General features: G+C 54.9%; 13 protein-coding genes across 13 annotated transcripts; 7 read left to right on the top strand and 6 right to left on the bottom strand.

The window, feature by feature from the left end:
- Positions 1-43: 43 nt before the first annotated feature.
- On the bottom strand, positions 44-1,657 carry BJX67DRAFT_382307 (uncharacterized protein; the record flags this gene model as incomplete). The annotated part of the gene is made up of 1 exon (XM_071033217.1): positions 44-1,657. One exon carries the CDS (start codon positions 1,655-1,657, stop codon positions 44-46), a length of 1,614 nt encoding a protein of 537 aa, XP_070884902.1.
- Positions 1,658-2,945: 1,288 nt separating this feature from the next.
- Positions 2,946-3,458, bottom strand: BJX67DRAFT_382306 (uncharacterized protein; the record flags this gene model as incomplete). Its single annotated transcript, XM_071033216.1, has 1 exon — positions 2,946-3,458. The coding sequence occupies one exon, from the start codon at positions 3,456-3,458 to the stop codon at positions 2,946-2,948; it is 513 nt and encodes a 170-aa protein (XP_070884901.1).
- A 751-nt stretch (positions 3,459-4,209) lies between these two features.
- BJX67DRAFT_388874 (shikimate dehydrogenase family protein) lies at positions 4,210-5,076 on the bottom strand (the record flags this gene model as incomplete). Its single annotated transcript, XM_071034424.1, has 1 exon — positions 4,210-5,076. One exon carries the CDS (start codon positions 5,074-5,076, stop codon positions 4,210-4,212), a length of 867 nt encoding a protein of 288 aa, XP_070884900.1.
- Positions 5,077-5,319: 243 nt separating this feature from the next.
- On the top strand, positions 5,320-6,283 carry BJX67DRAFT_388872 (shikimate dehydrogenase family protein). The gene has a single exon (XM_071034423.1). It carries the CDS (start codon positions 5,339-5,341, stop codon positions 6,263-6,265), a length of 927 nt encoding a protein of 308 aa, XP_070884899.1. The 5' UTR covers positions 5,320-5,338; the 3' UTR covers positions 6,266-6,283.
- Positions 6,284-6,428: 145 nt separating this feature from the next.
- Positions 6,429-7,237, top strand: BJX67DRAFT_356790 (putative pathogenesis associated protein Pep2). The gene is made up of 2 exons (XM_071029430.1): positions 6,429-6,570; positions 6,629-7,237. The coding sequence occupies exons 1-2, from the start codon at positions 6,443-6,445 to the stop codon at positions 7,200-7,202; spliced, it is 702 nt and encodes a 233-aa protein (XP_070884898.1). The 5' UTR covers positions 6,429-6,442; the 3' UTR covers positions 7,203-7,237.
- BJX67DRAFT_388868 (sugar phosphate isomerase/epimerase family protein) lies at positions 6,622-8,421 on the bottom strand. The gene has a single exon (XM_071034422.1). It carries the CDS (start codon positions 8,241-8,243, stop codon positions 7,224-7,226), a length of 1,020 nt encoding a protein of 339 aa, XP_070884897.1. The 5' UTR covers positions 8,244-8,421; the 3' UTR covers positions 6,622-7,223.
- A 623-nt stretch (positions 8,422-9,044) lies between these two features.
- Positions 9,045-9,613, bottom strand: BJX67DRAFT_149190 (putative pentafunctional AROM polypeptide). Its single transcript, XM_071024765.1, has one exon. It carries the CDS (start codon positions 9,477-9,479, stop codon positions 9,156-9,158), a length of 324 nt encoding a protein of 107 aa, XP_070884896.1. The 5' UTR covers positions 9,480-9,613; the 3' UTR covers positions 9,045-9,155.
- On the bottom strand, positions 9,614-12,438 carry BJX67DRAFT_149189 (Zn(II)2Cys6 transcription factor). The gene is made up of 5 exons (XM_071024764.1): positions 12,255-12,438; positions 12,148-12,161; positions 11,133-12,077; positions 9,943-11,084; positions 9,614-9,892 (listed from the first exon to the last, which is right to left on the bottom strand). Exons 1-5 carry the CDS (start codon positions 12,371-12,373, stop codon positions 9,749-9,751), a joined length of 2,364 nt encoding a protein of 787 aa, XP_070884895.1. The 5' UTR covers positions 12,374-12,438; the 3' UTR covers positions 9,614-9,748.
- Positions 12,439-12,556: 118 nt separating this feature from the next.
- BJX67DRAFT_149165 (uncharacterized protein) lies at positions 12,557-12,962 on the top strand. The gene has a single exon (XM_071024763.1). The coding sequence runs from the start codon at positions 12,628-12,630 to the stop codon at positions 12,853-12,855; it is 228 nt and encodes a 75-aa protein (XP_070884894.1). The 5' UTR covers positions 12,557-12,627; the 3' UTR covers positions 12,856-12,962.
- Positions 12,963-14,546: 1,584 nt separating this feature from the next.
- BJX67DRAFT_149144 (ankyrin repeat domain-containing protein) lies at positions 14,547-16,676 on the top strand. The gene has a single exon (XM_071024762.1). The coding sequence runs from the start codon at positions 14,634-14,636 to the stop codon at positions 16,557-16,559; it is 1,926 nt and encodes a 641-aa protein (XP_070884893.1). The 5' UTR covers positions 14,547-14,633; the 3' UTR covers positions 16,560-16,676.
- A 631-nt stretch (positions 16,677-17,307) lies between these two features.
- BJX67DRAFT_382299 (lysozyme) lies at positions 17,308-17,956 on the top strand (the record flags this gene model as incomplete). Its single annotated transcript, XM_071033215.1, has 2 exons — positions 17,308-17,574; positions 17,663-17,956. 2 exons carry the CDS (start codon positions 17,308-17,310, stop codon positions 17,954-17,956), a joined length of 561 nt encoding a protein of 186 aa, XP_070884892.1.
- A 1,223-nt stretch (positions 17,957-19,179) lies between these two features.
- On the top strand, positions 19,180-23,210 carry BJX67DRAFT_388865 (uncharacterized protein; the record flags this gene model as incomplete). The annotated part of the gene is made up of 2 exons (XM_071034421.1): positions 19,180-22,006; positions 22,063-23,210. 2 exons carry the CDS (start codon positions 19,180-19,182, stop codon positions 23,208-23,210), a joined length of 3,975 nt encoding a protein of 1,324 aa, XP_070884891.1.
- A 1,219-nt stretch (positions 23,211-24,429) lies between these two features.
- On the top strand, positions 24,430-27,310 carry BJX67DRAFT_356773 (putative MFS lactose permease). Its single transcript, XM_071029429.1, has 9 exons — positions 24,430-25,005; positions 25,064-25,133; positions 25,186-25,233; positions 25,279-25,381; positions 25,428-25,669; positions 25,723-26,043; positions 26,100-26,357; positions 26,404-26,755; positions 26,815-27,310. The coding sequence occupies exons 1-9, from the start codon at positions 24,880-24,882 to the stop codon at positions 26,963-26,965; spliced, it is 1,671 nt and encodes a 556-aa protein (XP_070884890.1). The 5' UTR covers positions 24,430-24,879; the 3' UTR covers positions 26,966-27,310.
- Positions 27,311-27,923: the final 613 nt, after the last annotated feature.

Below are 27,923 nucleotides of genomic sequence, written 5' to 3'. Positions count from 1 at the left end.
AGCAAAGAAGCACAACACTAATAATCTATATTCAGGATAATGTCTAAACTAAATTTAAAAGACCCCTACTATACCATGGGAGGTCCGCCTGAGCCTCCTGCTGGCCCCAGTTGCTCCTCCTTCTGGTCCTTTGAGTTACCGGCACCCCAAACGCCATGGGCGGCCGATCCCAGTGCGAAGGATACGCGCTACGATACTGCGCTTGGTCGGGTTGCCCTTGAGGCGAGGTCTCAGCTGTACGGTTCTCGGCTGTACGGTTCCCAGCTGCACAGTTCTCAGGTTTACGACTATCATCCGCTAGATAACGCGCGGTTTGGGCGGCAATCACTTGCTCAAAGCTGGCGGAGGGATGAGACAGAGCCCACCAGCCAAGTCGAAACGTATTGGGGTGCATGTCCGGAGGAAGATCGCCCTCTGGGCACTTCTCACCCAGACCGTCCGGGTGCACGATGTCCTTCCAGACAACCTCGCCCCCGAAGCCATTCACAAAGAGCTTGAGCGCCTCGCCGTCCCGGTCAACGTGCTCGGGAAAATCAACCAAGATGGAGACGTCCCGGAGTTCAGCGGCCCCCCTCTCCCACCAGCGCCGGCGGCGGCCAGACGATCCAGGCCTGGGGGTGTTCCGGAGGAAGGTGAGGGCCGTCTCCCTGAGGGAGATACCCTGCCACCACGGTGCGCCGGGCGGAGGCGTGGTGAAGTCGTGATATCGTGCGTATTGCCCGCGCGGGGGTGTTCTTCTTGAGACGGCGTGGACGCTGATGTTTCCTGCGGGGTAGAAGGCGTGCAGGCGGAAGATCTGGGTATGGATCCAGCTGTGGATGGTGTTCTCTGTTCCTCTGAGCACGCAGTTGAATACCACGGGGAAGACCCCCGGCGCGCGCTCGAGATACGACAAGTCGACGCGGCCAGATATGAGGCTCCCCATGGTTTGGCAGGACTCGCATAGTGTCCAGATTGTGAGGCACTCTCGGCGTTTGGGTCCCTCCTGCCCTCCTTCTGTTTGATTGGGGGTATCCGCTGCTCTCTCCTGAGACCCCTCGCCTGATCCTGGCCCAGAACCTGCACTGTTGGGGGCATCTCTATATGTGCCGTCATGCCCTAGACGAAGCGGCAAGGCGGGAATTTCAGAGAACGCAATCCGGGGTTGCGACGTTTTCACCTTTGGAGAACAATTGCCCCTCTCTGTATTCGCGTTCGTCTGCGGTGTAGTTCCCGATTGCCCATCTTCTGGGTTCGTTGCAGGTTCGGCTGCCGCCGTGTGTTCGGCGGTTGCGGGAGCCTGGTGAGTTTGGTCCTCGGTTTCTGCATCTCCGTTAGCTGTCCATCTGCCCTCAAGATTAGAAGGGAGTTGGGACTGGTTAGCATTCGATGCTTGGTCATCGTCTTGAGGGCCGTCGACAACGGACTCTGCTCGGGATGGCGGCAAGGGCGTTCGCTCCGCTGCGTCAATAGTCGCCTCTGACCCGGCCTCCGAGGGCGCCCGGCATGATGATCGGCTCGTAGCTGCGCGGCCGCTACTATTTGCGGATGGCGCAACGATCGTACCTTCTGACCCGGCGTCGGAGGGTGCTGGGGGAGCACGACCGGATCCTGGGGGGGTATCTCCTGTAGGGGTGGACTGGCTTTCAGATGGAGACCTATCTGTTGGTTCTGACATGGTTCGGATTTTGAAAAGCTGTTTTAGGAAGCTAGGAAAGTAGTGTGAATAATGAAAGAGGACTCGAGCTTATCCATTTACACCCTGGGAGTATGAGGGCTTCCTTTTTATATAGCTATCCAACAAAGAGAGCTACGGCAGGAATGGAGGAAAGAAATCTCCTGTTTTCTGAAACAATTATTGAAGCACAGTATTCTTTCCACGTTGCTAGGTTTGATAGGTATTGGGACCCTTTGTCTTGTGAATTAGATTCCATTGTTTGCTGCCCAGGTTCATAAAGGACAATGGCTAGGGTTACAAAAGAGTATTCAAATCTTGTACTCGCGGTTAGTATTGACCCAGGAGCTCCCATACGGGCGTGGCAGTCAAACTCATGGTCGTGGTCGACGTTGTTCTACGGTAGGATGGACAATTCACCCTGGGGAAATACTCGATGAGTGGCTACTGGTGTTTAATGATTTGATCTCGCTTGGTGATTTGAGACCGCTTATTCTGTATGAGCTTTTAATACTGGTAGTCGCACTCGGTTGGTAGGGAGATACCCGGCCAAGGCTGCATGCCGTTGTCAGTCGAGGATACTTGGAAAGTTAAGGAAAATAGAAACCTTCGAGTTTGCGAGTGACAAAATGGGTATCAGCAGGAGTAGGGCTCTTAAAATTGATTTCTAGTTAGAATTTCCCTATCTGGAGATTCATCTTCAGGAACGGTCCCTGTGACCCATATCCCTCTTGAAACAGGGCGATGATAACCGGGCATAGCCAGGAAGAAACGGATACCGCGACTTGACTTTCTACGGAACGTGAGGACCCGCTTCAGGCAGGGGGAGGAATTTGAAAGATTCAAACAGTAAGGCGGAGGAGGATCCAAGCCAAGATTCCAATGACCTTACTTTCAGCGCTCGAATTCACTTCCAGCAAGTCAAAGAATAGAGACTTTTGCCACCAGTCATTCAGTGGATGTAAAATATTTACTTCCTTATCATTTGCCATGGAGTATGTGAGCTCCTCATGAAGGATCTGTCGTGTTCGGGGCATGACGGCTTGGTGACCGTGCAGCCAGGGGCTCAGTTGACGATTCTCGGAGTGGAAGAAATGTACCTGGGTACTCCAGATCATGCCATCTGCTCTCTGATATTATCTATATTATCTGTTGGAATATCTATTGGAATATATCAGTGACGAAGCGAAGAGTCACTTGATACATGACGCCAGGCCGCGCGCACAGGGCTAATTACCGCACTTTCCACGAATTCATTCCCAGGGGCACGAGAGATGTAGACCAAATACCCCTACTCTTCATACCCTGCGGTCCTCTCATTCTCCAACGTCATAGAAAGCCTTTCCAACCACCCCAAGCGAAACCAACAAGCATCATCTTCCGGCCTCGGCTGACAATACTCCCAATGATACCCCGGGGGCTGGTTAGGAATATGACCGAACAAGTCGTCAAGGTTTGCCAAGATATCAGCTGGGTCCGTGTCCAGGAACCTTAGCGGTTTCGGCAAGTCAAGGAGGACAGACACTGACATCGTGGCCCCGTTTGGTGCACCCTCGGGGTATCGGCTGTTGCTGACGAGGGGGACACCCACGTCGATCCCAGAGAGATATCTGACGTTCCGGATAAAGTTCGTTCGTAGTTTGAAGATGATATCGCGGTCGGTGGTGTTGAATATCCAGCGTGTGAAGACTATTGGGTGTCTGTTCGGTCCTGGGTCTCGGTTTGCGGCCAGTTCGCTGTATTCGAGATATTCGTAGGTGGCCGTGCATTCGGGGCACATCTGGTCGGGGACTCTACAGGGCATCTTACTGGATGGGCATGGAGCGCTCGGGCAGACTAAAAGGCTGTTCACGGTCCCAGGAGGTGGAGAGCCAGAGAGTGGTACTGTCCCAGGGTCGTAGGAATATCCTGGAATTTGTAGACATTTCAAACAATGAACTCTGCATGCGAAATACCACAAAGACTTTGCCGATATTCAGGATGGGTCCAACAAAGACGATAATTCCGTTGTCGCTCAACCCGGCAAAGGCGCAGTCTGGATCCTCGCGGTCTCTCTTTGTCTATACTCCAGGTCTCGGAATACCAGGACAAGCCAGCAGCCTACGCATCTCACCTGCGATTCTGACGAGACTGTCCTGAGGAATTCCATTAATTTTGCCCTGTTGAAAATTTGCTCCATCGAACTCTTTCCGTTCGCGGTGTTTAGGGTTGATGATGATGTAGACGAGCTGCAGGCACCGTTGCCTGTCCCATGAAGAACAATCTCTCAACCGGTCTTTTCACCCCGGATTGGCGAGCGTTCTACCAGGTGTTGCCATTTCCAGTTCTTGTGCTTATCGGATCGCACCTGCCGGTTTAGACATGATCCTGCAGGTGTACACGGAAGGAGAGTCCATGGACAGAATATCCGGAAGGGCCATGTTGGCCATGGAATTCAAGTTTACGAGGGGCGTTGGCTGATAAATGCAACGCTGTGCCCTCCTCAAGTAACTACACGAGTGGCAGGTAGTATCACTGGTCTATGATCGCCGATGTATCGACTGACGCCAAAAATACTAAAGCAAACTCAAACCCTCCGTTGCACCCGTCTCTCGCCAAACGGCCGCAACCATCTCCTGCCTCGGTGGCTCCTTCCCCGTCCACAGTCGATACTGGTCAAATCCCTGTGCAAGCAGTACCTCTACCCCAGTAACAGTAGCCCAATCCGTGTGCCTCTGTGCGACGGTGAGTAGCGGTGTCTGTCTCGGCTTATACGACATATCAATGCACAGTCCTCTTCCGTGGAATAAAGAGGCGAATTGCGCCTCTGTCGTTGTATCTGCGGGGATGGTGCCGACGATGACCTCTGGATATCTCGGTAGGTCGGCGAGTCCTCGAACGACGGTGATATGGAACAGCGATCTAAAAGCTGTCTTGACCTCCTCCGCTACTGACAAGGTTCTGTTAACGAGGTAGATGTGCCGTACCCCGGCCTTGTACATCGCATATAATGCTGCTCGTGACGCCCCCCCAGCGCCAATTACCAGACCAACTTGCGGGTTATGCCCGGATTTCGCTGTATAATTCGCAATAATTGCATATAATCCTGACCAATCTGTATTATCTCCCGTGATTTTCCGCTTCAATCCCTCATTCTTGACGATAAGCGTATTGATCGCCCCAATCGTGCGAGCTGTCTCCGTCTGGGTATCGCAATACTTGTGCACCTGCAGCTTATGAGGCATTGTCACGCTCGCGCCGCCGAAGCAGGAGTCGGCAATTATATCTGCGGCCCCATCGATATTTTCTGATTCGTGGATCTCATATGTGTATGGGAGATTGTGGTGCTTGAAACCGGTGTTGTGGATCGTGGGTGAGATGCTGAAGGAGATGCCGCTGCCGAAGATGTAGAATTTCTTGGATGGGAGTTGAGGGTTTGCCATGAAGACGGTCTTTGGCCAATGTTTCTTTTGAGCCGTTCGCAATGTGTATGAATATTGTTAGGAAGCTTCGCTGGGGGTAGTAAACACCCTCGCCTTAAGAAGGATATTCTCGGGATATTTGGCCCACGGCGGTTTGATCCGCCTGGCTAAGAGTATACCCGATGGCCTGAACGTCTCCAACTCATCGCCCTCTTGAACGCAGCCATCTCAGCGGCAAATCTCTACCCTTCATACACTCCAGAAGGCTACGACTGACACCAGAATGCCCTCATCCGAGGAGAAAACCCTCCACCTCGTCGGCGTCGGGGTCACCCACTCCATCGCCCCTGGAATGCACAACCACATCGCCAAATCCCTCGGCCTCCCATGGACATTCCACTCAACGGAATGTCCGACCCTGGATGACCTCCTGGCCCTAGCGCGGGAACCCAGCACAGCAGGGCTCGTCGTGACAATGCCCTACAAGAACACCGTGATGAAGCCCCTCGACGAACTCGATAACCTAGCCACCATGATCGGTGCCTGCAACAACGTCTACTATACCCAGAGCACAGACGGCGGACGCCGCCTCCACGGAACAAACACAGACTGGCGCGGCATAAAGGGCTGCCTCCTCGAAAAGGGAGACGAATCTACGCGACCGTCACCCGTAAATCCAGCCGCAGCATTGATTATTGGAGCCGGGGGCGCGAGTCGTGCGGCTGTCTACGCACTCAGCGAACACCTCCACTGTCCCGAGCTGTACATTCTGAACCGTGACGACGACGAGGTCGCTGCCCTAATTCGGGATGCGCAGAGACTCCCGCATCCGCCGCAAATCACGCATGTCAAGACCCTCGACCAGGCAAAAGCTCTACGGGAGAGTCCGTACTACGTTGTTGGCACAGTCCCCGACCTCGAGCCGCGAACGGAGACCGAAAAGAACGTTGCTGCGATCCTGGAGTGGTTCCTCTCGCAAGAAAAGAAGGGCGTCTTGTTAGACATGTGCTTTAAGCCGCGGCGTACACGGATGATTAAATCTGCTGAACGGCTGGGATGGCCGGTCGTCGAGGGGACGCATGTTATCGGGTACCAGATTGAAGAGCAGTGGAGACTTTGGGCTGGGGAGGACAGAGTAAAGGATTTGGATAGCGAGGGGGCGTGGAGAGTACTGCTACAGGCTGCGGAGGAGAGTACGGCAATCAACTAGGGTACTGCATCCCGTAAGAATGAATATAAATAATATTTCTTTTCCGTTGGGATGTCATCCCTCAGCATCCGGCAGAGAGCTTAGCCGACGTGGAGACCGGAATGCGGGGCGAAACAGCCCATTAAGACATCCAGAATCCCCAAATTACGAGCGGACAATGAACAGATTCAACTCATCATGCCAAACCTCCACTCCCTCCCAGAGGGCACACGCCCCGTCCATGCAATCCGCAACAACGGCCCGGACAATCTCGTCCTCGAGCGGGCAAAGCTCCGCGAACTCGCCGAGGGATGGCCCTGCTATCGGTAAGCCACCACCTCCAGCTGAGTAGTAAAGCAGCCCAAAAGTAACAGAGAGCAACAGCGACGCCTGCGAATGGGAGAACTTCGAATCCATCTTCCACCCGAACGCCGTCGTCTACACCACCTGGTCCGGCCGTGTAAGCTACGAGGACTTCATCGCGGGCTCGAAAGCCGGCATGGACAAGGGCGCCTTCATCATGCACCGCTGCCACGGTGCCACCACCGACATCACGCCGGATGCGACGCGCGCCGTGACGAAGCTCAAGGCGACCATCACACAGCGGTTTACGATTGATGGTGCCGAGGTCGATGCGGAAGCCGACTGTCGGTTCTGCTTTTTCTTTGAGAAGGTTGATGGGCGGTGGGGGGCACAGTTTGTACGGCACTGGTATGAGAAGGATAAGATGATTCCTGTTGTTCCGGGGAGGTTTCCGAGGATTGATGAGGAGAAGTTGAGCTCTTATCCCGAGGGGTATAAGTGTCTTGCTTATTGTCAGGAGTTGACGATGGGGGTTAAGGTGTTGGCGGATATGCCCGGGCATCGGAGGCATGCTGGGACGGTGAATGGGGAGAAGCATGATTTGCTGTATATATTGGCAAAGGACTGGCTGGATGGGAAGGAGATTGACGTCTAACTATCTCGATAACTGCATATACTAGTTTAACTGCATCCTCTCCTCAAATCTCTTCCAAGCCCTGATCCCCCTCTCCGCATGCTCAACAGGCACATGGCTCCCCTCCTCGCTCATTGTCCTCGAAAACAACTCCATAGACACATATCCTTTATACCCAAGGCCATGGATAATAGCCTTCGCCACCCCCTCAACAGGCAAGTAAGCCCCCCGCGCAGTCTCATACATAAACGTCCTCGCATTCCGCGACCAATTCATCCTCGCTGGCTGCCCCTCAACATGGAATTCATGCCCAGCAACAAGTGGACTCTTCAATCGTTCAGCATCAACAACCTGAATGTAAAATACCTTCGAGACATCAACCTCTCTAACCATCCACTCAATCGTCCTCTTCAAATCCGCATCCGCATCAGGCGTCTTCCCAGTCACCGACGCAGGGTCCGCCCATACCCGCCCCGCAATATTGAATGTATCCAAGCACATCCCGAAATTCGGCCTGTCGACCCGCCGCACAACGTCCCAGAGTTTCTCGACAGTATCAATATGCGTACTCCAGCAGAGATTCTCGTACGCGAACCGCACAACGGGGGTCTCAGCTGCGCCAAGGTCCGCTACTTCGCGCAAGTCAGATACGATAACATCGATATCATCGACGAGTTCCTCGGCGGGAAGGAAGTTTGCGGGTATTTGGATCGTCGTCGTGTGCAATGTCTTTGCGAGGCGGAGCCACAGTCTCATTTTCTCAATCAATCGAGCGTGTTGTTCCCGATCCTTTAGTCCCTCGTAGAAGAGGAACGGTTGGAGACCGATGATTTCGAGGCCGCTGCGTTGGCACGTCCCGTGGATATGTGATGCCGCGGATAGGAGTTGGTCTGTTGTTGGGTTTTCAGACTTTGAGAGCTTGCGGGCGAGGTACTCGAGATCCTCGTAGAATATCTCGATGCCCTTGAATCCTGCCTTTGAAGCTTCGGCGATTTTGTAGTCCAGGTCGTGAAGCCAGGCGCGGCCGAGTGAGGCGCTCATTATTGCTGGTTTGTAGGCCATTATGCGTATTTGGGCCCGGGGGGGATCGGGATAGGTGGAGAGTGAGTGTGTCTGTATGTAGATGCCGGCGATTGGCAGTATCCCGAGAGTCGAACTGCACGGGTTGGCGTTGAAAGCTCAGCATGGGATTGACACTGGGGGTGTGGGTTGAGCGAGTGCTGGTGGGCATTACGTCGTTCGGGTTTACGCTTAGCCGGCGGAGACATGCGTGGAGCACGCCGAGAGGATGTCACCCACAGGAGGGGAGATGTCCTTTTCCACGATGTGAAACCAGCTGTGGAGATAATCCAGCCGCAGCATGATCAATCTGCGGCCTGGATCGCTCCTGGGGGGTCACTGCTACGACAACCACTGAGGGGGTGCGCAAACACAGAGATAGGGAAAAATCGTCATAATGCTATGGCTGGAAGTACCAGCCCGCACTTTATAGCCTCCTCTTGAATAACTCTTCTCATTACATGGGTCAGAACAAGTCGATTGGTAAATATTACATACTGAATAACAGCCGTTCGACAAGAAGGCCCACCCGTCTACCACCGAGCCCCTCGGCAAGCATTGCAGCATCTGCTCAACAAACGAAGTCTTTGGTGGTCCGTATGCGGCCGATTGTTGTTAGCGGGACATGTTAACAACCCAGCCGGTGAAGTTCTGCCGCCTCTTGTCCAGGAAGACACAACGGGTGGCTGCTGACCAGATTCCGAGGTCACAGTTTGCTCGCAGACTGGAAAACGTCCAATTGGAAGTTGACACTCTCCTCGTCCGTCGCCCATTTGCCGTAGTACTATGCCAATATTCCTGCATCTTCAGCTATTTGGTTCGAAATGCACATACTGCAGATTCGCAGGTCATAACAGGTACGGATAACTGCACAAGCCCTGGCATCAGCTCCGATAACCAATGCTGATAACCCACCTAGGATTGCGCCGGCAGGGGGTTGGCCGAAGGTGCATTTAGGAATTCCAATGTAGTCTGTATTGTAACCCTTTCAAGCCACCATTTCATTTTCATCCGGCTCGCTATGCCGGTCATCAGGACTATATTCGCAGACTTGATATCGCGGGCGCATGAACTGATTTGGTCAAGAAAGGAGAGGATGGCCGTTTCATGTGGTAACGAGACAGCCGAGCCACCAAGGCTCCCATCGTCACGCGGGGTGTGGGTGTGAGAGATATTGCCGAGCTGCAAGATATTGTAATAATGCGTTTGACAGCAAGTAGGGTATGTCTCATTGTGCATCGGTGGGCACAAGCTGTTTTCGACATGTCCCCACCTCAGACCCGACGGCGAAATGAACAACTTTCCCTATTTTAGCAGGACAGCCCCCCGGCCTCGAAAATTGCAGCCGGGGATTCACCCGTCCCGCTTGTAATCCCGACGACTACAGGGTGCAAGAGTATTTCCTCACTCGCCTGATGGCTGTGCGTAGATTCGTCCTGCTTCAATCATTAACCCCTGAAGTGGCGCCGGGCAAAATCGTGCCGCACAAAAAATCTGCATCTATCCGATCAGTATGCCAGTCCATGCGAGGTTCGTGTCCAGCGGTAGAGCGAAAGAATCTCCCTTCGCCGAGCCTTATGTGTTTCCCGGAAGTGTGGATCCGCCCGTTGGGCGTCATGTAGCATTGAGCGGAAAACTTTGCGGATGTTTTTCTGCTTTGATTAGATGTGTTCGAGAAAGGGCGGCAGTTGGACGGAAGTACCTGAAATGTAGTGTCCAGAGTCACCACGCTCACCTCATGCGCCCGGATGATCGTTTCGCAGACCTCCTCAACAGATTTGTTGAATCCAAGCTCCGGCATGCGATCCACAAACAAGAGAAGGATAAAACTTCCCTGAAGCAGATATATACCGAACAAGTACGGCATAAAGTTAAGTTCGGGGTCCAAGGAGAGGATTTGGTGCACCGCAGCGGTCGCACTGAGGGCGTGTGATGCACACGCTTGGAAACTCTCTGACGTGATCCAGTCGTCCTTGTCTTCAATCATAGAAATAGGATCCCATTTCCCATGCAACAAGATATAGAATACGTGAAGCATGTGGGAACTGTATGCAATCACCAGCGGTTTCTTGGCGTCAACCGAGGAAGACAGTCCTGCGTAACCAAAAGTTGGGTTAAAAGGGCCGATAGGGTGCTGGGTGGGGAGTGGATTCTCCAACTGGTCTCTCAGTTCCGCTAAATCTAGTTCCCTTTGAGCTATGAGGCCTTCGATCCGATGAATAGCAGCGAGACTCAGCGTATCGCCAAGAAGAGGGTGGTTTTGCATGTGGTGAAAATCAATAATATGGCCCAGTACAGTGGCGAGCGGAAGGAAGTATTCAAAGAAGCCATACCCGGTAATCTTGGTCGGAGGACCTAATTGCGGTGGTGGGAGGCGACTGATGTCGAGCGTGTCCAGATTCCGCCAGATTTCTTCGGGTAACGGCGCAGCGACGCAGAAGGTGCCCTCCGGGAAGTTGACAGGAGCATTGAAGGAGAGTCCCAGATGACGGTCGAGGCAGTATATTAACCAAAAGAGTCGTCGACGTTCTTCTTTGGCTATTAGCCACTGTCGGAGAGACGCCTGTCCCTGATGGGGCGGGCCATGGATGCCACCCGACCGCATATCATGATCTTCCATACTCAAGCCGCTCGCCCTTGCCAGTCGGAAAGCTTTGGACCACCACTTCAAGGAGTCCGCTTTGAAGTGCCCCCCGGAAATCACCAATGTGAAGATGACAACTGCGAGTATGACATCCGTCGATCCTAAGAAGTCGGGGATCAGTCCGCTGCCAGCGGCATGACAGACGGATGATCGCCCGTCCTTGTCGGTGTAACCACCTCGCGGATGGAATTGCCACCCATCTAAAGGGGTTATTAGACATTCTCACAACATACCCCGTAGCAACCTACCTGATGTCCTGAAATAGTTATCCCAGTCCACTGGCTCCATTAGATCAAGCGCAAGGCGGTAGAGGTCGAGGACGATTCGCTGGCGGGCACCCGGTGGGTCAAATATTTTGATATCTGCGGTGTGTGCCACGCAAAACAGCATCACAAGAATCAGAACAGACGACGTTGGCCGCGGCGCCGTCGGATGGAGAACAGCCGCCGGATGAATGATGTGAGTGAGTGTGTACGGCGACGTTGCCTTGAAAATTGGATTCCTTTGCTCGTTGAAGTAGATTTCTAACATCTCAGAAGCATCGCTCGGAGAAAGAATGCCCTTTAAATAGGGCAGCAGCGGCTCTAAGCAAGGGTATGACGGTTGGCCTTGGGACGGGCCATGAGGGGGATTTCCTAAATTCTTGTGCGAAACCGTGGAGTAGAGTCCATGGAGGGGCCCATTGGACGGCGGCAGAGGGGGCGTTTTATTTAGCCAATGCTCAACGCGACCGGGCGAAATCGCAGTCTGGCTGTGCGACCGACCCGATGCACCAAAGAATACGTCGTGGAAGACATAGGGATTCATCGATGAGCGGGCTGAATCGACATTATTCGCTACCCCAGCGTCACCCAGCCGGGTGGACGACTCGAGACGGAAATGGCCACTCGTCCCCTCGTGTTCATGATTGCTGCCACCTATCCCTCGCGTTTCGGCGGTCAGCCGCGTTATCGAGTCGCCCTCGGGATGCGAAGGAGTGCTTTGCGGGTTGGTATTCCTCCGTGGCACGCTGTCGGGCATGTTATCCTTGTCCTCCGGTGAAGTGTCCAAGCTGCTTTGAGGATGATTTATGAGGTCGTTCAAGGTTGGGGTACCGGGAGCGAGCGTTCTGTGGGTAGTCGAAGTGAGTTTTGTTCGACGACGACGGCCACGTTTCCGGACGAGCTTCTCATACTGGCAAGGCACATTTCGTTCTAAAGGAATCGATTGTCAGTCGCTGAGCCATTGGCCTCGCATGGCATGTGCGCGGGGTCAGCCACCTACCGGTGCATCGCTGGCTGCGCAGCATTAGTTCGTCTGTCGATTTCAAAAGCGCAGCAAGGAAGAGCGAAGAGAAAGAAAAGAAGGCTTGAAAGAATTGAGGAACTTACCACGGGCGCTCCCCATCACAGCGCTGTTTGGACTGAGAGCAGCGATCACAGGCACGTAGGACCCGCAATCGGGTCTCGCCGCCCAATTCGGTGTCCATCATCATGGGACTGTCTGCCATCTGGGAACAGCAGCATTTTTCTCGGGTGAAAGGCACGTTGTGGGCTGGGGAAGACGAGACCAGGGGGACTTAAAAGAAAGCCGTCCAAGACTTGGCCCGGGGCGATGCGGGGGAAGCTCGTCTTGTGTTAGCCTGGCTTGGCCTGAGGCCGTCCCGCCCTGTGCACCCTGTTGCATGACGGACCAGCCTCCGTGCATCTCGAGTCTGCAGGAATCTCCGTCCTTTCTCTGGCTCGAAACGTTTCAGACGTCGGGATGGATTCTTCTTCCGTCTCAGCGCACCTTGAGCTTTCTGCCCTTCTCACGTCCAGGCTTATCCTCCTTCCCATACCAACCGCAGTCTCCCCGACCACTTCCCCAACGCTCGCGATTGCAGTGTTGCATTCCGATTGGGTCTTCTGTGAGATGGCTTTCGGAGGGCATTTCCCAGCAAGGAACCGGTCCGATGATGAGAAATGCCGAGTGATTGAGACTCGACATTGAACGCTCTTGGAGGAGGTACGGCCTGGGTGACCCGCTGTGGGCAACCTCCCACCATCCGTGCCAAATGAGCTCAAACTCGACAGGTCAGTCCTTTGACAAGCTTTCGGGGAGAACCTCGACGGGGTTGAATGGATTGCAGACGCTGGTGTCCGTGATGCGACTCCTCTTCCTCCACGCGAACCCGTTCTGCCTCCACGGCTCTAAATGGGTGAGTTACGATACGGTGTCTCCTCGAAGTACTGGAGTTGAGGGCTTGCAAGAGGCGAGGCTTTTAATGTAGTGGGCAGCTAATGAAAAAGGCGTGACAAAGTTCGTCGCCGAGACAGAGCGCCATAACCATCGGAGTGCCTTGCTTTTAAAAAGGCTTGGTTTTGTCGCCAGCGGCACGAGCTCCTGGAAGGAGCCGAATGAGCTGGAATGGGAATGCGTTGTGAGCAAAGCTGATCGGGAAAGCCAACATGCGTCGCCAGCCGGACCAGCCGTGCAGGCACCTTGTTCAATGGAATCGAAGGTTGCTTCATGGTCAGTATGCGACATTCGGTGAGACCGAGGTCCTCGAGTGTGCCACTTGACTTCCAAGAGAAGATGGACGCATTCTCACATTAGACTCCAGTTTCGTTTGCACGGCTGAACCCTCCTCCTTGTCTCGTTCTTCCGGAAAGTTATAGGTCCTCCACTCACCCAGGAGCTGCTGAACTCCTGCGAACGACCGTGTGTCCGCATCGGAATCCCCCCTGCCGACAAGCTCCATTCCCATTTGTGACCGTTCCGTGGCAACACTCGCAACTCGAGAACCGCGCCCGTCGAAGCGCATACCATAACGTCAGAGACGCCAATGATTCTCCATGGGATGCAACATTGGCAGCTGTATTCTGTGCAGCTTTACACAGCCCTGCCAGTCCCCCAATTTGCCAATTGGAACACCCTGATCTCGCAAGAGGCTAGTCACAAGTGGACTCGAGCTACATACACAGCATACACCAGCATCTTTGGAGGATCACAGTCCTTCCCCAAGCTGATCATTCTGTAGTTTCATCTGTGCCCAATTCTGTATGATGTCCACTAGTCAACCATACATATCCTGCACATGGCGCGTAACTCGAGCCAAATCACTGATTGGATATCCTCAAATGCCAATATAGCATATCTTCCCTGTGGCAGCCATTTCCAACGGAACCTTTATTGCCTGGGTCACACCCTCCTCTGGAACAAACTCAATGTTACAGCTGAAAACTCCATGTCGGTAGCTTGTCCTTCGCCATCAGAGCGAGAAAGAGACTGAACGCTGGATCCATTTTGGTGAACTGTCTGACCCCGTGGCACTGACACGGCCGACCTTGGTCATCAGGAAGAAGTCATTGGAGTCATCACGGGCGTAGTGGGTCATCCTGTATGCGACAGTGCCTGGCCAAAAGCAAGCTGCCTTCTAGAAGTTCCTTCCGCATCATGCCTGTCATTCACTCCTTCACTCGGGAGGTTGACTATCAGCGAGATGACTCTTCGCCTCCATCTGTCTTCGAGTCATTCACACTGTTGCCTGCGATCTTCGGCACTGACCCACCAAATACGAGGCACAGCCGCACACATCATGGAGGCTGAAATTCAAAGCGTGAGGCAACTGGCAAACAACTCTGGAAAGATATCTCTCCGCCAACAGTGGTTCTCGTGGACTGAGTTTTGATGTTCAACAAGTCTCTTTTCTCGATGGTCCGATCGAGCCAACCACGACGCGAACTCCAGCATCAAATCCACACCAGACGTGGCGGAAAAGACGAAAAATGGATGAACTGCCAGTGGAACTGATTCTCTACCTCGGTCCCTTTCTCGACCAGGCGTCTCTTGCGAGTCTTGTTCTTGCGTCGAGAAAGTACCATGTTCTCCTCACCAGCTGTCTCTATGATAGCGCGATAGAGTACATGAATCCAACCGAGGCATTGTCGCGTGCCCGATACAGCTACATGGAGGATTACCAAGATCTATTCCCGGAACCGGGATTCGGGTACAAATGGGAGGTCTTTGGCTGCGCGAGACATTGGCACTCAGAGGAGATTATGAAATACTGGTCGCGGAAACCTCTCGACGTTGTCATGTACCCGGCGATTGACTTTGACTGGGACAGAAATCCTGGCCGGACATTGCTGCACGAGGCAGTGGGCGGGGACAACGTGGCACTGACACGCCTGCTGCTCGATAGAGGGGCGGATATCAACGCGATCTCGTTCCTAGCGGAGACCCCGCTGCACCGTGCAATCCAGTCATCAAATCACCGGATGGTCAAACTACTCCTGGAGTATGGGGCTGACCGGATGATCGATGCCGCTAACCTACTGTGGATGGCTATAATGTACTCCGACCAGGAGGTGTTCAGGCTCGTCTTTGCAGCCTTCCGCGATGCCGGAGGCGAGGTAGGAGCCGTCCGTAAAGGCGAGACGGCCCTGCATCGCGCACTGTATCACAGGAAACAGTACGCAGTGGAAGCCCTACTTCGAAACGGTGCTAACCCCCTCGTGGAGGACTATGAGGGACGTACTGCCTTGCATCATGCCTGCCTCTACGTGTCCGGCTGTATCGATCCCGTAATCGAGCAAATGGAAGCACAGGGCTGCGTCGATTTCGACAAGCCAGACGACGGCGGAGCGACGCCGCTGCATTTGGCAATCATTAACGACCACTGGCATGCAGCGCGATTGGTGATTCTGCGCGGCGCAGATATCCATCGCACCTTCGGCGAGAAAACGCCATTGGAAAGAGCCATTGCGGATAAGCGGGCGGGATGCATCCGGATGTTCTTGAAACACCATCCGGAGCTGTGGACGACAGATCGGTTGTTGGGCCAGTTGGGACGGGCGACGAGGAGTATGGACTCTGAGGCTGTGGCACTGTTGACAGGCTACATAAAGAAGAGACAGATTCAGCTCGACCCTATGAGCTCCTATTTCAAGCCGGTACAGGCACTAACGCGCATGGCTACCACCGACTTGAAGTACTTTGAGCGCTGTCTGCCAGCCATCGCTGAATTAATTGACACCTGGGGGAATGTACACGGTCAGGATAAACACCGCCGAAACACACCAATTCATACATTCTTTAACGCATCAGCTCCTGGACCACACCCTGAAGCCTACTTCTCGCTTCTTGAGGCTCTTTTCGATGGGTTTTTCGACCGGACCCTGCAGAACTGCGAGGGCAATACGGTACTTCATCTTGCGGTGACCAAGGGAGGCGTACGAGTCGCAGACATGCTACTCCGCTTTCGCGGGAGGAATCAGGTAAACGTCAAAAACAAGAAAGGAGACACGCCTCTCCACCTTGCAATTGGTGCTTGGGATAGCGAACGTATTATCAAAGCACTTATCACAGCCGGAGCGGACGTCAATGCCCCGGGAAGATCTGGCCGGACACCGCTGCACCTGGCAGCGGCGAGAGGACAAGACATTGACTCCCTGAAGGTCCTTCTCTCAGCAGGTGCCGACGTATCAGCGCTTTGTCGGGAAGGAAATCCACCGGTTCATTTCGCTGCGGAAATTGGGTGGGATGAGGCTGTCGGAGCGTTGGTCGAGGCCGGTGCTGAACCGCACGAGGGCTGTTCGAATTGTGCGCGACGGATGGCTGTATGGGGGCTGAGTGACGAGGAGAAGGAGAGAGCGCTGGAGGAGTTGTCAGAGGAGCTGGACGATCCAGGGCTGATTGCTGTATTTCTCTAAATTGCATCACAATGACCATCTGTGCGCCTTGCGTCTGATATTTTGTCAGCCACCCACAGTGTCTTCGATCCTGAAGCGAAGAATGCGACATGGTGGCTGGACTCTGGCTGAAGAAGCTTTGCTTGGCTCCGGGCCCTCGTGCCACCGGCACCTGGGCAGTTTTCGACACTTTCCTCATCAGGAGTGCTCGTATGATTCTCAAGCAGCCGAGACAAATCAAGCAACTCTCTCCCAAGAGTGGCCTGTCGATCTCGTCGAGGTCTTCCCAAACTCAGACCAAGCACGCTCGTATTCCCCCGACGATTCGGCGTAAAAATAGACCACCACGCTATTTTAGCCATCAACCCTACGCCATGCACGATCAAGGACAAGATCGTCCGAATTCGCCGAGATTTGAATTGCGATCGGACATCAAGTTGCAAGCGAGGTTCAGAGAGTTGCAATGATTGTCAGGCTCTTCGTTGATCAACGATGAATCGAGTCACATCCCACGAGGTGCGCGAGAGAGCCCCATTTTTCGTTCTCACAGTGAACGGACCACCAGTCAATTGTTTCAACCTCGCGTCCCATCATTGCTCATTTCATCGCATGTTGGAGAGCGTTGTCTCTTCAGGTGACTCCGCGTGAGCCCCAACTCTTCTATAAATGGGCCGTCAATCTCATCATCAGTCCAACCCTTCAATCCAGATCAATCAAGAACCACCAGACAATCTGACAACCACTATCTTCAGTTTCAAAGCTTGTTAAAATGCGCTCAACACTTAACATCTTCCTCTCCGCCCTCCCGGCCCTCCCCCTCGCCCTGGCCGCCTGCCCAGGCCCGGACGTGAACACAGCGACAACAGACCTCATGAAGTCCTACGAGAGCTGGCAGGCTGACGTCTACGACGACGGTTATGGGAATCCCACTGTTGGATATGGCCACCTCTGCGACGACTGGTCGTGCTCCGACGTCGACTATGACATCCCCCTCTCCGAAGAGGATGGGCTCAAGCTTTTCCAGGATGACATTGTCGTACGTACCTAACCCCTTCCCATACCCGTCCTTCTCGGACGTGTATCAAGGAGTCAAAAGAAGGAGAAAGATACTAACAGGATCCAAGGCCTACCAAGACGGCGTCGTCGCCCCCCTCGACTCCTCGGTAACCCTAAACGCCAACCAGTACGGCGCCCTTGTTTCCTGGTGCTTCAACGAGGGGACAGGTGCTGTTGCTGAGTCGAATCTGGTCGCGCGCCTGAATGCCGGCGACGACCCCAACACCGTCGCCGAGGAGGAACTGCCCAAGTGGGTACTTGCCAACGGCGAGGTCTCGAAGGGTCTGCAGCGCAGGCGTGAAGCGGAGATTGAGCTTTTCCAGACGAGCACTGATGAAGAGGCTTTGCCGGTTTCTTGCTGATGGGCAGATGATGAGTGATTGGGGACTGGATGCGGTGGTGGTCTGTTGGGTGTTCCCGTTGTGTTTTGATAGATCGCGTTGAGTGGGTGGTTACCGGTCTTAATCATGTTTTGAATATAAAAGCTTGACCATGTCGCTCGCTTCCTGGAAATATGTCTGTCCCCGAGAATGTTTTCTTGTAATACAATCTTCCAGTCAATTATCCTCGGCGATATCATCCAACGTCAGGACAAGTGTGCACCAAGCCACAAAAACACGCCGTCAGCCACCCCCGAATAAGCGTCATCGTCCGTTACACAGATCGTCCGCCCGTGCAACGTTCCAAGTCTTCGTCGGCGCCTGCAGCCTCACCAGGTCGCACAAGCAGTTGATGAAACGGTCTTGGACCCTCTCCCTTGCGGCTCGGGCGCGTTTACAGGCACCCAATGTCACCAAAGCGAATGATCGCGTCTCTTCAAAACACGCCTTGGGGTGGAAATGAGCTCAGAGAGCACGAGCATGACGCCGACACAGCCAGAAGGCCCTGCACCATCGGGCACTCAAGTACATGTCCTGTGCGCCGGGTGATCGAATCAGCGCTTCGGAGCGGACAACCAGCTCCTCGCTTAACAGAGCTCGTTGCAACTTCTGTTCTTTGAACCATTGAGCGACAACAGATCCCCGCGTCGAGTCTCGACGACGCCCGGTTCGGCCCCATTATTGCCCCAACAAGAGTCAGCGACAGCGACCTCCACTCTGGTGCTGGAACGGGGATGATTCGTTGTCAATCATGCGGCTCGTATCCATGTTAATGGTGACTGGTCCGTTTGATCTGAAGACGAGGACGAAGGCTGTGTTCTCGCGCCATTCGCTCTTGAGGCGCAGGGTCCCAGTTGCGGCTCTAAGCCAGTGAAGAAGGGATATGGGCAAGATTAGTTGCCTTGGAGGTTAGCAGCGCCGATACAGGTGGGGGTGAGGCTTTTCCATTTCGAGCAAGTTATTTCATGCACGATTACCATCGTGCCTCGTATCAGCCCTGCCGCGTTTTGGGTCGCCGACGCTTTTCAGCGTCCAAGGCAGCTTCCAGTGCATCTGCCTGGGCGTCGAACACGGCGCCCCGTGAACAGATCTTCAAACGGCCTGCCTTGTTGCAGGCGTTTATATCCCCGCCTGTCTGCGCTCCACGCACTCACTCCTCCATCTCTTGGTAGACGTAACATGACACTCCGTCCACCACATCAACGATGAATACATTGAAGAGACTCTCCCTCGGCCAGACGGCCACGATCGGGACTCTCTACGATGCGCGGACTGAGAGCTTCCTCGACGAGTCGCTTCTCGTTGGTGAAATACCCGCGGACGCTGTCTCATCCACAACCCTCAACCGGTCTCAAACAATGCTTGTGAAGACGGGAAGCATAAAAGAACGATTCGAGACACTCGATGTCTCTCCTGAGCTTGGAGCCAGTCTCTTAGCAGGTCAAGTGAATCCGCGCGGCTCAGCACGCTACCTATCACAGCAGGAAGACAGTGTTCCGACGGCTCAGCGGGCCGTGGTATTGACCGTTACAACGAAGATTGAGCAGCTCAACTTTATGGTGGGTAATACGCGGGACACTCTCAACTTCGACGTTCTGGCGAACTCAACGGCGACGCATGTACTGACAGGGGTAACCTGGGGGGCAAGAGCTGTCGTGTCGGCGCAGAAGAGAATCACACACGATGCCGGCCAGGAGAAGAGCGAAACGATACTCGACAATGCACTGGAGCCCTTTTGGAAACCGCCAGCAAAGAACCACAACGGGCTCGACCTCGAATCGGCCGGAAATGACGAGGTCAAACTGCAGCTGTATACCGATGCGAGGGAGGTGTTAGACGGCCAAGCTGACAACTTCACGGACGCAATGGAACATTTCAACCAGTTCACCCCTCATGTTCAGGCCACCGGAGGGAAGCCACTAGTGTACCTACTGCTCCCGATTGCGTTCCTGGTTACGCTGGGTGCCATCGTTCCCAACGACGCCACGGCAGGACAGCTGAGCCCGGAGAGCTACGAGCAGACTCTAGCCCTCATTGACCACCTTGCCCATGTGCAGCAGACGCTGAACGCTCATCGCCAGAAGCTGCTGCAACACCGAACGCTCGTGACCGACGCCCGCCTTGCACAGGTAGAGGAGCAAATCGCGAAAACGAAGGCCGCAGAATCCCAGCTACGGGCTGGCTACGGCGAGGCGCTCACAGCGATACGGCACAATAAAGCTACAAGTCAGGGGGTCGTGGACCTAGTCACTCGTGTGAAGGCGGACACCCTCTCTCCAGCTGAGCTGGTGTTGCTGACGGGCAAATATGAAGGGAAGCTTGATTTTCTAGCTCGGATGGTCGGACTCGGGGCAGTGTATGTCGGCAATGCACAGTCTACGCCGCAGGAGGTCATTGAGAGAACCTCCAGCGTGTACCACGCCTTCTATGTCTTCCATTTTACCAGCGACCTCATGGACGCCTCAGAGACGGCGTGGAAGGAAAACCATCAACTCCTCGAAGACCTCCTCGCTCAGAATCCAAAGCCTCAAGTCGTCCTGATCGACTGGGATGGCCGCGCCGCCGATTTCGCGCAGCCCTACATTGCCGTCTACGCAAATGGCGCACTGGTGGTTGAGAACCTGCTGGACCAGAATAAAGAACTCGCCAGCAAGCACCTTGTCAGATACGACCGTTCCTACCTGGAGTCAACCAACGACGTCCCGACCTACCGCAAGTCACTCCGGATCCCCTGTCCCGGCCCCTACTGCGACGAGCGGGACCTCTGTCTATGGTCGTGCAGCGACTGCCACGAAACAGTCGAGTTTGGCAGTCGAGACGGCTACTTCTACTGCGACTGCGGCCGTGTTCCCTTCGACAGGGCCGAATTCAACTGCCAGGGCCGGCTCCACAAGGCAGGATACTTCCAGTTTCAGCGGAACGACCTGCGCGATCTGCTGCGCTCTCTGCCCGAGCCGCGAGAGGTGAATATTCTGATCCTCGGAGAGACGGGGGTTGGCAAGTCTACGTTTGTCAATGCCTTTGTCAACTATCTCACTTTTTCGTCGCTTGACGAGGGCCTCAAGGACCCCAAGCTCACCTGTATCATTCCGTGCTCGTTTACGACGCAGGTAGTGGATCAGGATGGCCGGATGATATCCAAGGACGTGGTAGTCGGCAGGGACAAAGACGAGCTGGACGGGTCCAAAGGCGACTCTGCCACGCAGAAAGCCACCGTATACCCGTTGTACTTTAGAGATACGCTGATCCGGCTCATCGATACCCCCGGAATCGGGGATACCCGCGGCCTGGAGCAGGACAAGCAGAACATGGCGAACATGCTCGCGATCCTGCGCAACTACCCAGCCCTACACGGGATCCTGATCCTCCTCAAGCCAAACAACGCGCGCCTGGGCGTCATGTTCCGGTTCTGCGTGAAGGAACTCCTCACACACCTGCACACCAGCGCAGCCCAGAACATGGTCTTCGGCTTCACCAACACCCGCGGATCGAATTACACCCCAGGGGACACCTTCAAGCCCCTCGAGAGCCTGCTATCGGCGTACCGCAACGTGATCCCGCAGCTTTCTCGGTCAAACGTGTACTGCTTTGACTCCGAGAGCTTCCGGTACCTGGCCGCGCGGAAGAAGGGGATCGAAATGGGCCACATGGACGACTACCGGCGCAGCTGGGAGCATTCGGCGCAGGAGGCCGACAGACTCCTCGCGCATTTCCAGTCGCTGCATCCGCACCATACGCAGGAGACGCTTAGTCTGAATGAGACGAGGCACTTGATTGCGCAGCTGACGGCGCCGATGCAGCAGATCTCGGTGGCGATCACGGATACGATTGCAAAGAATGAGCAGCAGGTGAAGGATTTGCGGACTGCGCAGTTGACCATGGATGATCTGAAGAGCAAGCTGCGGATTCACAAGACGACTGTGTCTGCGCAGCAGCTTGAGAAGCCGAAGACGGTGTGTGCGAACGACGCCTGCGTGGAGTCCGCCTTCGACGAGTCGAGTAAGGCGGAGGTGCTGCTGCGCAAGAAACTGTGTAAGTAGACTCCGTATACTAGTGATGTTTTTTTTTTTTTTTCTGATAAATGGCAGGCCACAACCCGTGCTGCTTGACGAATGTCCCCGTCGGCAAGGTCGGCACTCCCCAGCTCAAGAACTGCTTTGCGTTTGCGGGCGACTACTGCACGATCTGCGCGCACAGCTGGAAGGAACACGAGCACATTCTGGTCGAGTATGCGAAGAAAGAAGAGACGGTGGTCGACACGAGCGTGCAGCAAGAGCTGACAACCACGGGCAGCATCATCAAAGCGAAGCAGAGCGCCATCAAGGCCCTCGAGCAGAACATCGCCGAGATCAAGGACGAGCATCTGCAGGTTCAGACGGCGGCAGCCAAGTTCAGCCTGTATCTCAAGCACAACTCCATCACGCACTATAACGACGCGACGATCGAGTACCTGGAGCACCTGATCAAGGACGAGCGGACGAAGGTACGGACCGGTCAGAGCAGGGCACGCCTGGAGTCGCTGGAAAAGGACCTCGATGACTACAAGAAGTTCGTCGAGGCCATGGAGCAGAAGGACAGGGACAGTGGGAACGGAGAACACGCTTACGCGCCCCTCAACGAGGCAGGGGTTGCGAAGCTGGTGCAGAAGCTGTACAATCTGCCGCACTACGGTCAGATGCTCCGGGACATGGCGCAGGTGGTGGCAAACGCATACGAGGCGAATTTCCGAGAACGACCCTATCGCATCAGCCGGCGCAAGTACTGGCAGGACGCCTCGCATGGGGGCAGCAGCTCCAGCTCCAGCTCCGTCTTCGGCCGCAAGAAAAGCGTCCGCAGCGCACTGATGGCGCCTGGGACGGGGAGGCCGCTCTCGCGCCCTCTCATGCCCGTTGACTCTCACCGAGATCCTCTGAGTCGGGCAGAGAAATCGGCGCCGACTCGGCGACAAGAGGAAAGCAGTGAGTTCTGGCCGCAGTCGGAGAAACAACGAGCTTCCTCATCGGGGCCCGTTCGGAGCATTATGGACTGGGAGAATCCGACAAACAGGGCCCCGGGGGTTTCAAGGTACCAGGCCGCGACGGACTCTTTCGACAACTCCAGCGAATTCTCCGCACCGCCACCGTATCCGGGGCGTGGGAGAGGTTCTCACGTCAACGGGGAGGGGCAGCAGGGTGTGAATGTGGTCGAGAAGAAGGGTGTTTGGGTGCGACTGAAGGGGAAGCTGAGGAAGAAGTAGGGGGGTGGTGGGAATCACAGCGTCTCTGAGCCATGTCCACTGTCAATGCAAATGAATCTGTCAATTCTGATTTTGTCCGGGTCTTCACAAGTACTTTCGGTAGACAACACGAATGCAATTCTTGCCTTCCCAAACACCAAGACTGCTGATCCAACCCTGATTCATTCCAGCTGCCAAGCACCGGCGTCTCCCTGAAACGACAAGGAGGTCAGATGCAGCAGCGAGAACGAGGGAGTGACCTGGAAGCGAGCACGAGGGAATGAGATGAAGCGAAACACTCCCTTCACCAGTGCGGAGTTGATACTTCGAGGCCAAATCCCAAGATTCAGCCACCAACAAGGAGACAATTTGCGCGACCGACCCTCTTCCACCTTGACCCGGATCCTATCCTCCGGCCCAACACTAGACACACTCGGCATTGGTGACTCGACTCGTCTTGTGCAGCCGAGCGACCAGGGCGAAAGAGAAACGGAAAGCTCAACCCATCGAGTGCTCCTGACCAGATTGAGATGCGATGCAGCACAAGCGTCAAACAGGGCTGACAGCAGACGAACGCGTTGTCCGACGAGTGTCTCGACTAGTCCGCTTTGGCTCCGGAGATGAGGCCGTCGCTGAAACCGTGCGTGAGACGGCGAGACAGCTGAGCGCCTGTCTCGGCCACAACCGCTGGAACCGTTCCAGAAGACGAGCCTATCAGCCGTTGCGTTTTGGCTGCTCGCCTGGCGTCGAGGGCTCCTGCGTCGACAACCGGATCTCGAGCCGAGATCCCTAGCAGCCCCGTCTGAATAACCTCATATCCGAGGAAGAGAAGCCGTCTGGGCTCTTCGCCAAGGTGTGCGTCGGGTGGAAGTGTGCTGTCTCCGAGAGCAGGGTGAATCTGATCCACGTCCCAGGAGATTGCATCGACTCGAACGTCGGTCGGGATCTCGCAACCGAGTCGATGACAGCCTTGTCCCTGGTGATCATCGGGAGCGAGACTGGCATTCCAGGCATTCCAGGCATTCGAGGGTGCAGCATTCTGACCCCCTCGGCCAGTCTTCAGAACCCCAGATTGGATCGGCAACCGATCCGGAACCAGCAAACACCGTGCTAGCAACGAGCTAGCCTTGAGCTAACCATCATCTAACATCAGGCTAACCCCAAACGACCACGGCTCCGGTGGCACCCTTGCCAGAAGCAGGTCGCTAGGCCGGAAGCAAGACGGTCATGCAGGAAAAAGGGCCAAGCGGCGAAACTCTGTGACAGGGACGGGCAAAATCCCTCCAAGGACAATTCGCCGTTGTCCTTCGTCCTGTCACCAGCGCCGAGCAGCTGTCATGCGTGTAACAATGAATCCTCATCTCACGAGAGAAAGTGCGGGCCCCATTTGTTGGCTGGGGGAGTCTGGGGCGTCCGGCAACCACCCCCCCCCGCACTACCAGCCAACACGGACGCGAGGGCCTCCAGAGCGGACGCATCCCAAGCTCCTTGGAGGATTTTAGCCTTTGTGCCAAGAGAAGATGGCCTGGAATTGCACGGACAGGGACAGGGTTGTTGTGCCCAACGCTCGTGAAACACGCAGGATGCCGGAATACATAAGAAGAAGCGCTCCCCTGTCCCACCTCGATGGTGTCGCCGCAGTTGATCGTCCTCAGAACCGTCTCGCCAGATCACGACCCAAACCGACGCAATGGGAGCGCCCACCACAGAAGAGAAGCACGGCATCTCGGTCGCCATGGACGAGGGGGCCAAGGTAGCCAACCTGGATGGCCGGACCGCCGAGAAGCCTGGTGCCACGACGAAGAACGTCTTCAATGTGAGCAGCACACTCGACTCTTCTGCGTCGGTGAGAGGGAGATCTAACTGTCGTCCAGGCCGAGCTGTATGCTGCAATCAACGAAACCAAGATCGAGCGCTGGAGCAAGACCTCCATCCACCTGTACTGTGCGTGACGGCCTATCCCGCCGTGTCGTCCGTCCGCCACTGACCTTCTCAGTCTGTATTTTTATTGCTTTCTGCTGCGCGTGCGCAAACGGTTACGATGGTAAGTCCGCAAGACCCGGATGGTGGTTCAGATGCTCATTTGTAGGCTCCTTGATGGGCGCCATCCTGGCGATGGACCACTACCAGAATGTCTTCCACACCGGCAAGGACGGCTCTCAGGTCTCCGTCGTCACTTCGCTCTACACCGTGTAGGTCTCCTGAAGCTGGCGTTCGGACAGAGGCTCACCGTTGCAGGGGCTCCATGGTGGCAACGCCGATTTCCGCCGTGATCTCGGACAACTTCGGACGCCGCAAGTGCATGTTCGCCGGCGGCTGGGTGATCATCATCGGCTCCATTATCATTGCCAGTTCCAATACGCTGGCGCAGTTCGTCGTGGGCCGCTTCGTGCTTGGGTTCGGGATCCAGATCATGATCACGTCTGCCCCTGCGTACGCGGTCGAGATCTCTCCTCCCCACTGGCGTGGTCGTGCAGTCGGTACGTCTCTAAGCCCGTAGATGGGGTCTTTTTTTTTCTTGCTGACCGCGTAGGTTTCTACAACTGCGGTTGGTTTGGTGGCTCTATCCCCGCTGCCTGCGTTACCTACGGCTGCAACTACATCAACAACAACTGGCAGTGGCGAATCCCCTTCATCCTGCAGTGCTTTGCCTGTGTCATCGTCATCCTCTCAGTCTGGTTCATCCCGGAGTCCCCGCGTTGGCTCATCGCCCACGGCCGCGAAAGCGAGGCCGTCGCGATCCTGGCCAAGTACCACGGCAACGGCGACCCCAACGCCCGCCTCGTGCGTCTGGAGGTTGAGGAGATGAAGGAGGGTATCAGACTTGATGGTATCGACAAGGTGTGGTGGGATTGTATGTCTTCCAAGGAGCCGCGCCTTGCCTGCCCTGTGCTTCGCTAACGCTCTCAGACCGTCCCTTCCTGATGTCGCACAGCGGCCGCTGGCGGTTTATGCAAGTGATCATGATCGGCATCTTCGGACAGTGGACCGGAAACGGTCTGGGTTACTTCAACCCGACCATCTACGAGTCTCTGGGCTACACCTCCAGCTCCATGCAGCTCCTTCTCAACCTGGTCAACTCCATCGTGGGCGCCATCGGTGCTTTGACGGCCGTTTACTACTGTGACCGCATGCCCCGTCGGCCAGTCCTCGTCTGGGGAACACTCAGTACGTGCCAAATGCCCTCAATCGCGACGCTATGCTAACCCGATAGTCTGCGCCCTCTGCATGGCCGTCAACGCCGGTGTCTCCGTCCCCCTGATCCCCGAGCGAGAGGCCGGACGAACGGGCAACCAGACCTACGGCCAAACCGCTCTCGCCTTCTACTACCTCTTCCAGGTCGCCTTCTCCTTCACCTACACGCCTCTCCAGGGTGTTGTCCCCGCCGAAGCCCTCGAAACCACCACCCGCGCCAAGGGTCTCGCCCTGTATGGCTTCCTCGTCAGCGGCACGTCCTTTATCTCGCAGTTCGCCACGCCCATCGCCCTCCAAAACATCTCCACCAACTACTTCTGGATTTTCGTCGGCTGGGATATTTTCGAGTCCGCCTGTTGGTATTTCTTCGGGTATGCCACGCCATCCCTCTGGGGTTTTGTTTTCCCGGGCGTTACTAACATCCTCCCAGTGTCGAGGCCCAAGGCCGTACCCTTGAGGAACTCGAATACATCTACCAGCAGCCCAACCCCGTCAAAGCCTCCAAGAAGCGCGACCGTGTCGTCGTCCAGGAAGACGGCCACGTCACCGAGAAGATCCAGGGCGACGACGTCTCTGCTTGATCGCCCCCTGTCGAACCGTGTAAGCCGCATGGTTACATCTCACCATGCGCTCTCCTCGATGTATTCGCACTACGCATTATATCCTCTCTATTCTCCCTGTGATCTCTTCTTCTTTCTCGCTCTGGTGGCTGTTGGCGGATGATTCGTGCGTTGCATCACCGCGTGATATGATTATAGTATAGCAGTTATGTCAGATAAAACGTTTAATGCCATGAGTTGATGGTGTATCTCTAAGCTACCGACCATACTAGATACTTTGTGCCCTCCAGTTTCCTCATTGCAACCAATTGGAACCCCCGCAGAGCAGTGCATCTTTCTTTCCGTACACGAGCGTCTAACACCTCTGATTAGGGACATACGGAAATCCGGGACACGTATGGGCGAAAGCTCCAAGGCCTCTCAATTTAACCTCTTCACCAGTATAATTCCCGGTACGATGTTTCAAGAATGGTTTACACTCGACCGCGAATCTATATTTCTTTTCTATCCACTTGAAAACGAGGCGTTCCTTCTACTACTTCCAGAAGTACCCCCCACCCTACAATCTACAGTCGCAACAAACAGCTTCTTCACAGTATCAACCGGTCACTCATACAGGTATGACAGCATATAAATAAACTTCTATGCAGTTTTCGTAATAACACTCACTCGCAGGCTGTCGTTTTTGGCTGCTCTGTGGCTCGAATCAAGGTTTCAGTTGTGCCAGAATTATAGGAATCCAGTCCACTTCAGAATATATCTCTGTGGTGACGCCCGACGAAATATCAACGACGGGCACATACGCACCGTATGAAATGCGTTTGGGACGCTAATGTGTATTGTATAGGCATCAGAAATTCGATTTTATTTATTTTATTTTATTTTTTTTTGTTTTTCGATCCTCTAAAATGTCCTACAGCTGTCTCGACGAAGTCCCCAGTCTGGAAATCTATCACGTGCCCTCCTTGACCTTCTATTT

This window comes from Aspergillus lucknowensis (genome assembly GCF_044049455.1).
Source record: "Aspergillus lucknowensis strain CBS 449.75 chromosome Unknown BJX67scaffold_28, whole genome shotgun sequence".
NCBI lineage: Eukaryota > Fungi > Ascomycota > Eurotiomycetes > Eurotiales > Aspergillaceae > Aspergillus > Aspergillus lucknowensis.
The sequence above is the reverse complement of the archived record's forward strand: the minus strand, read 5'-3'. Positions and strand labels throughout refer to the sequence as shown.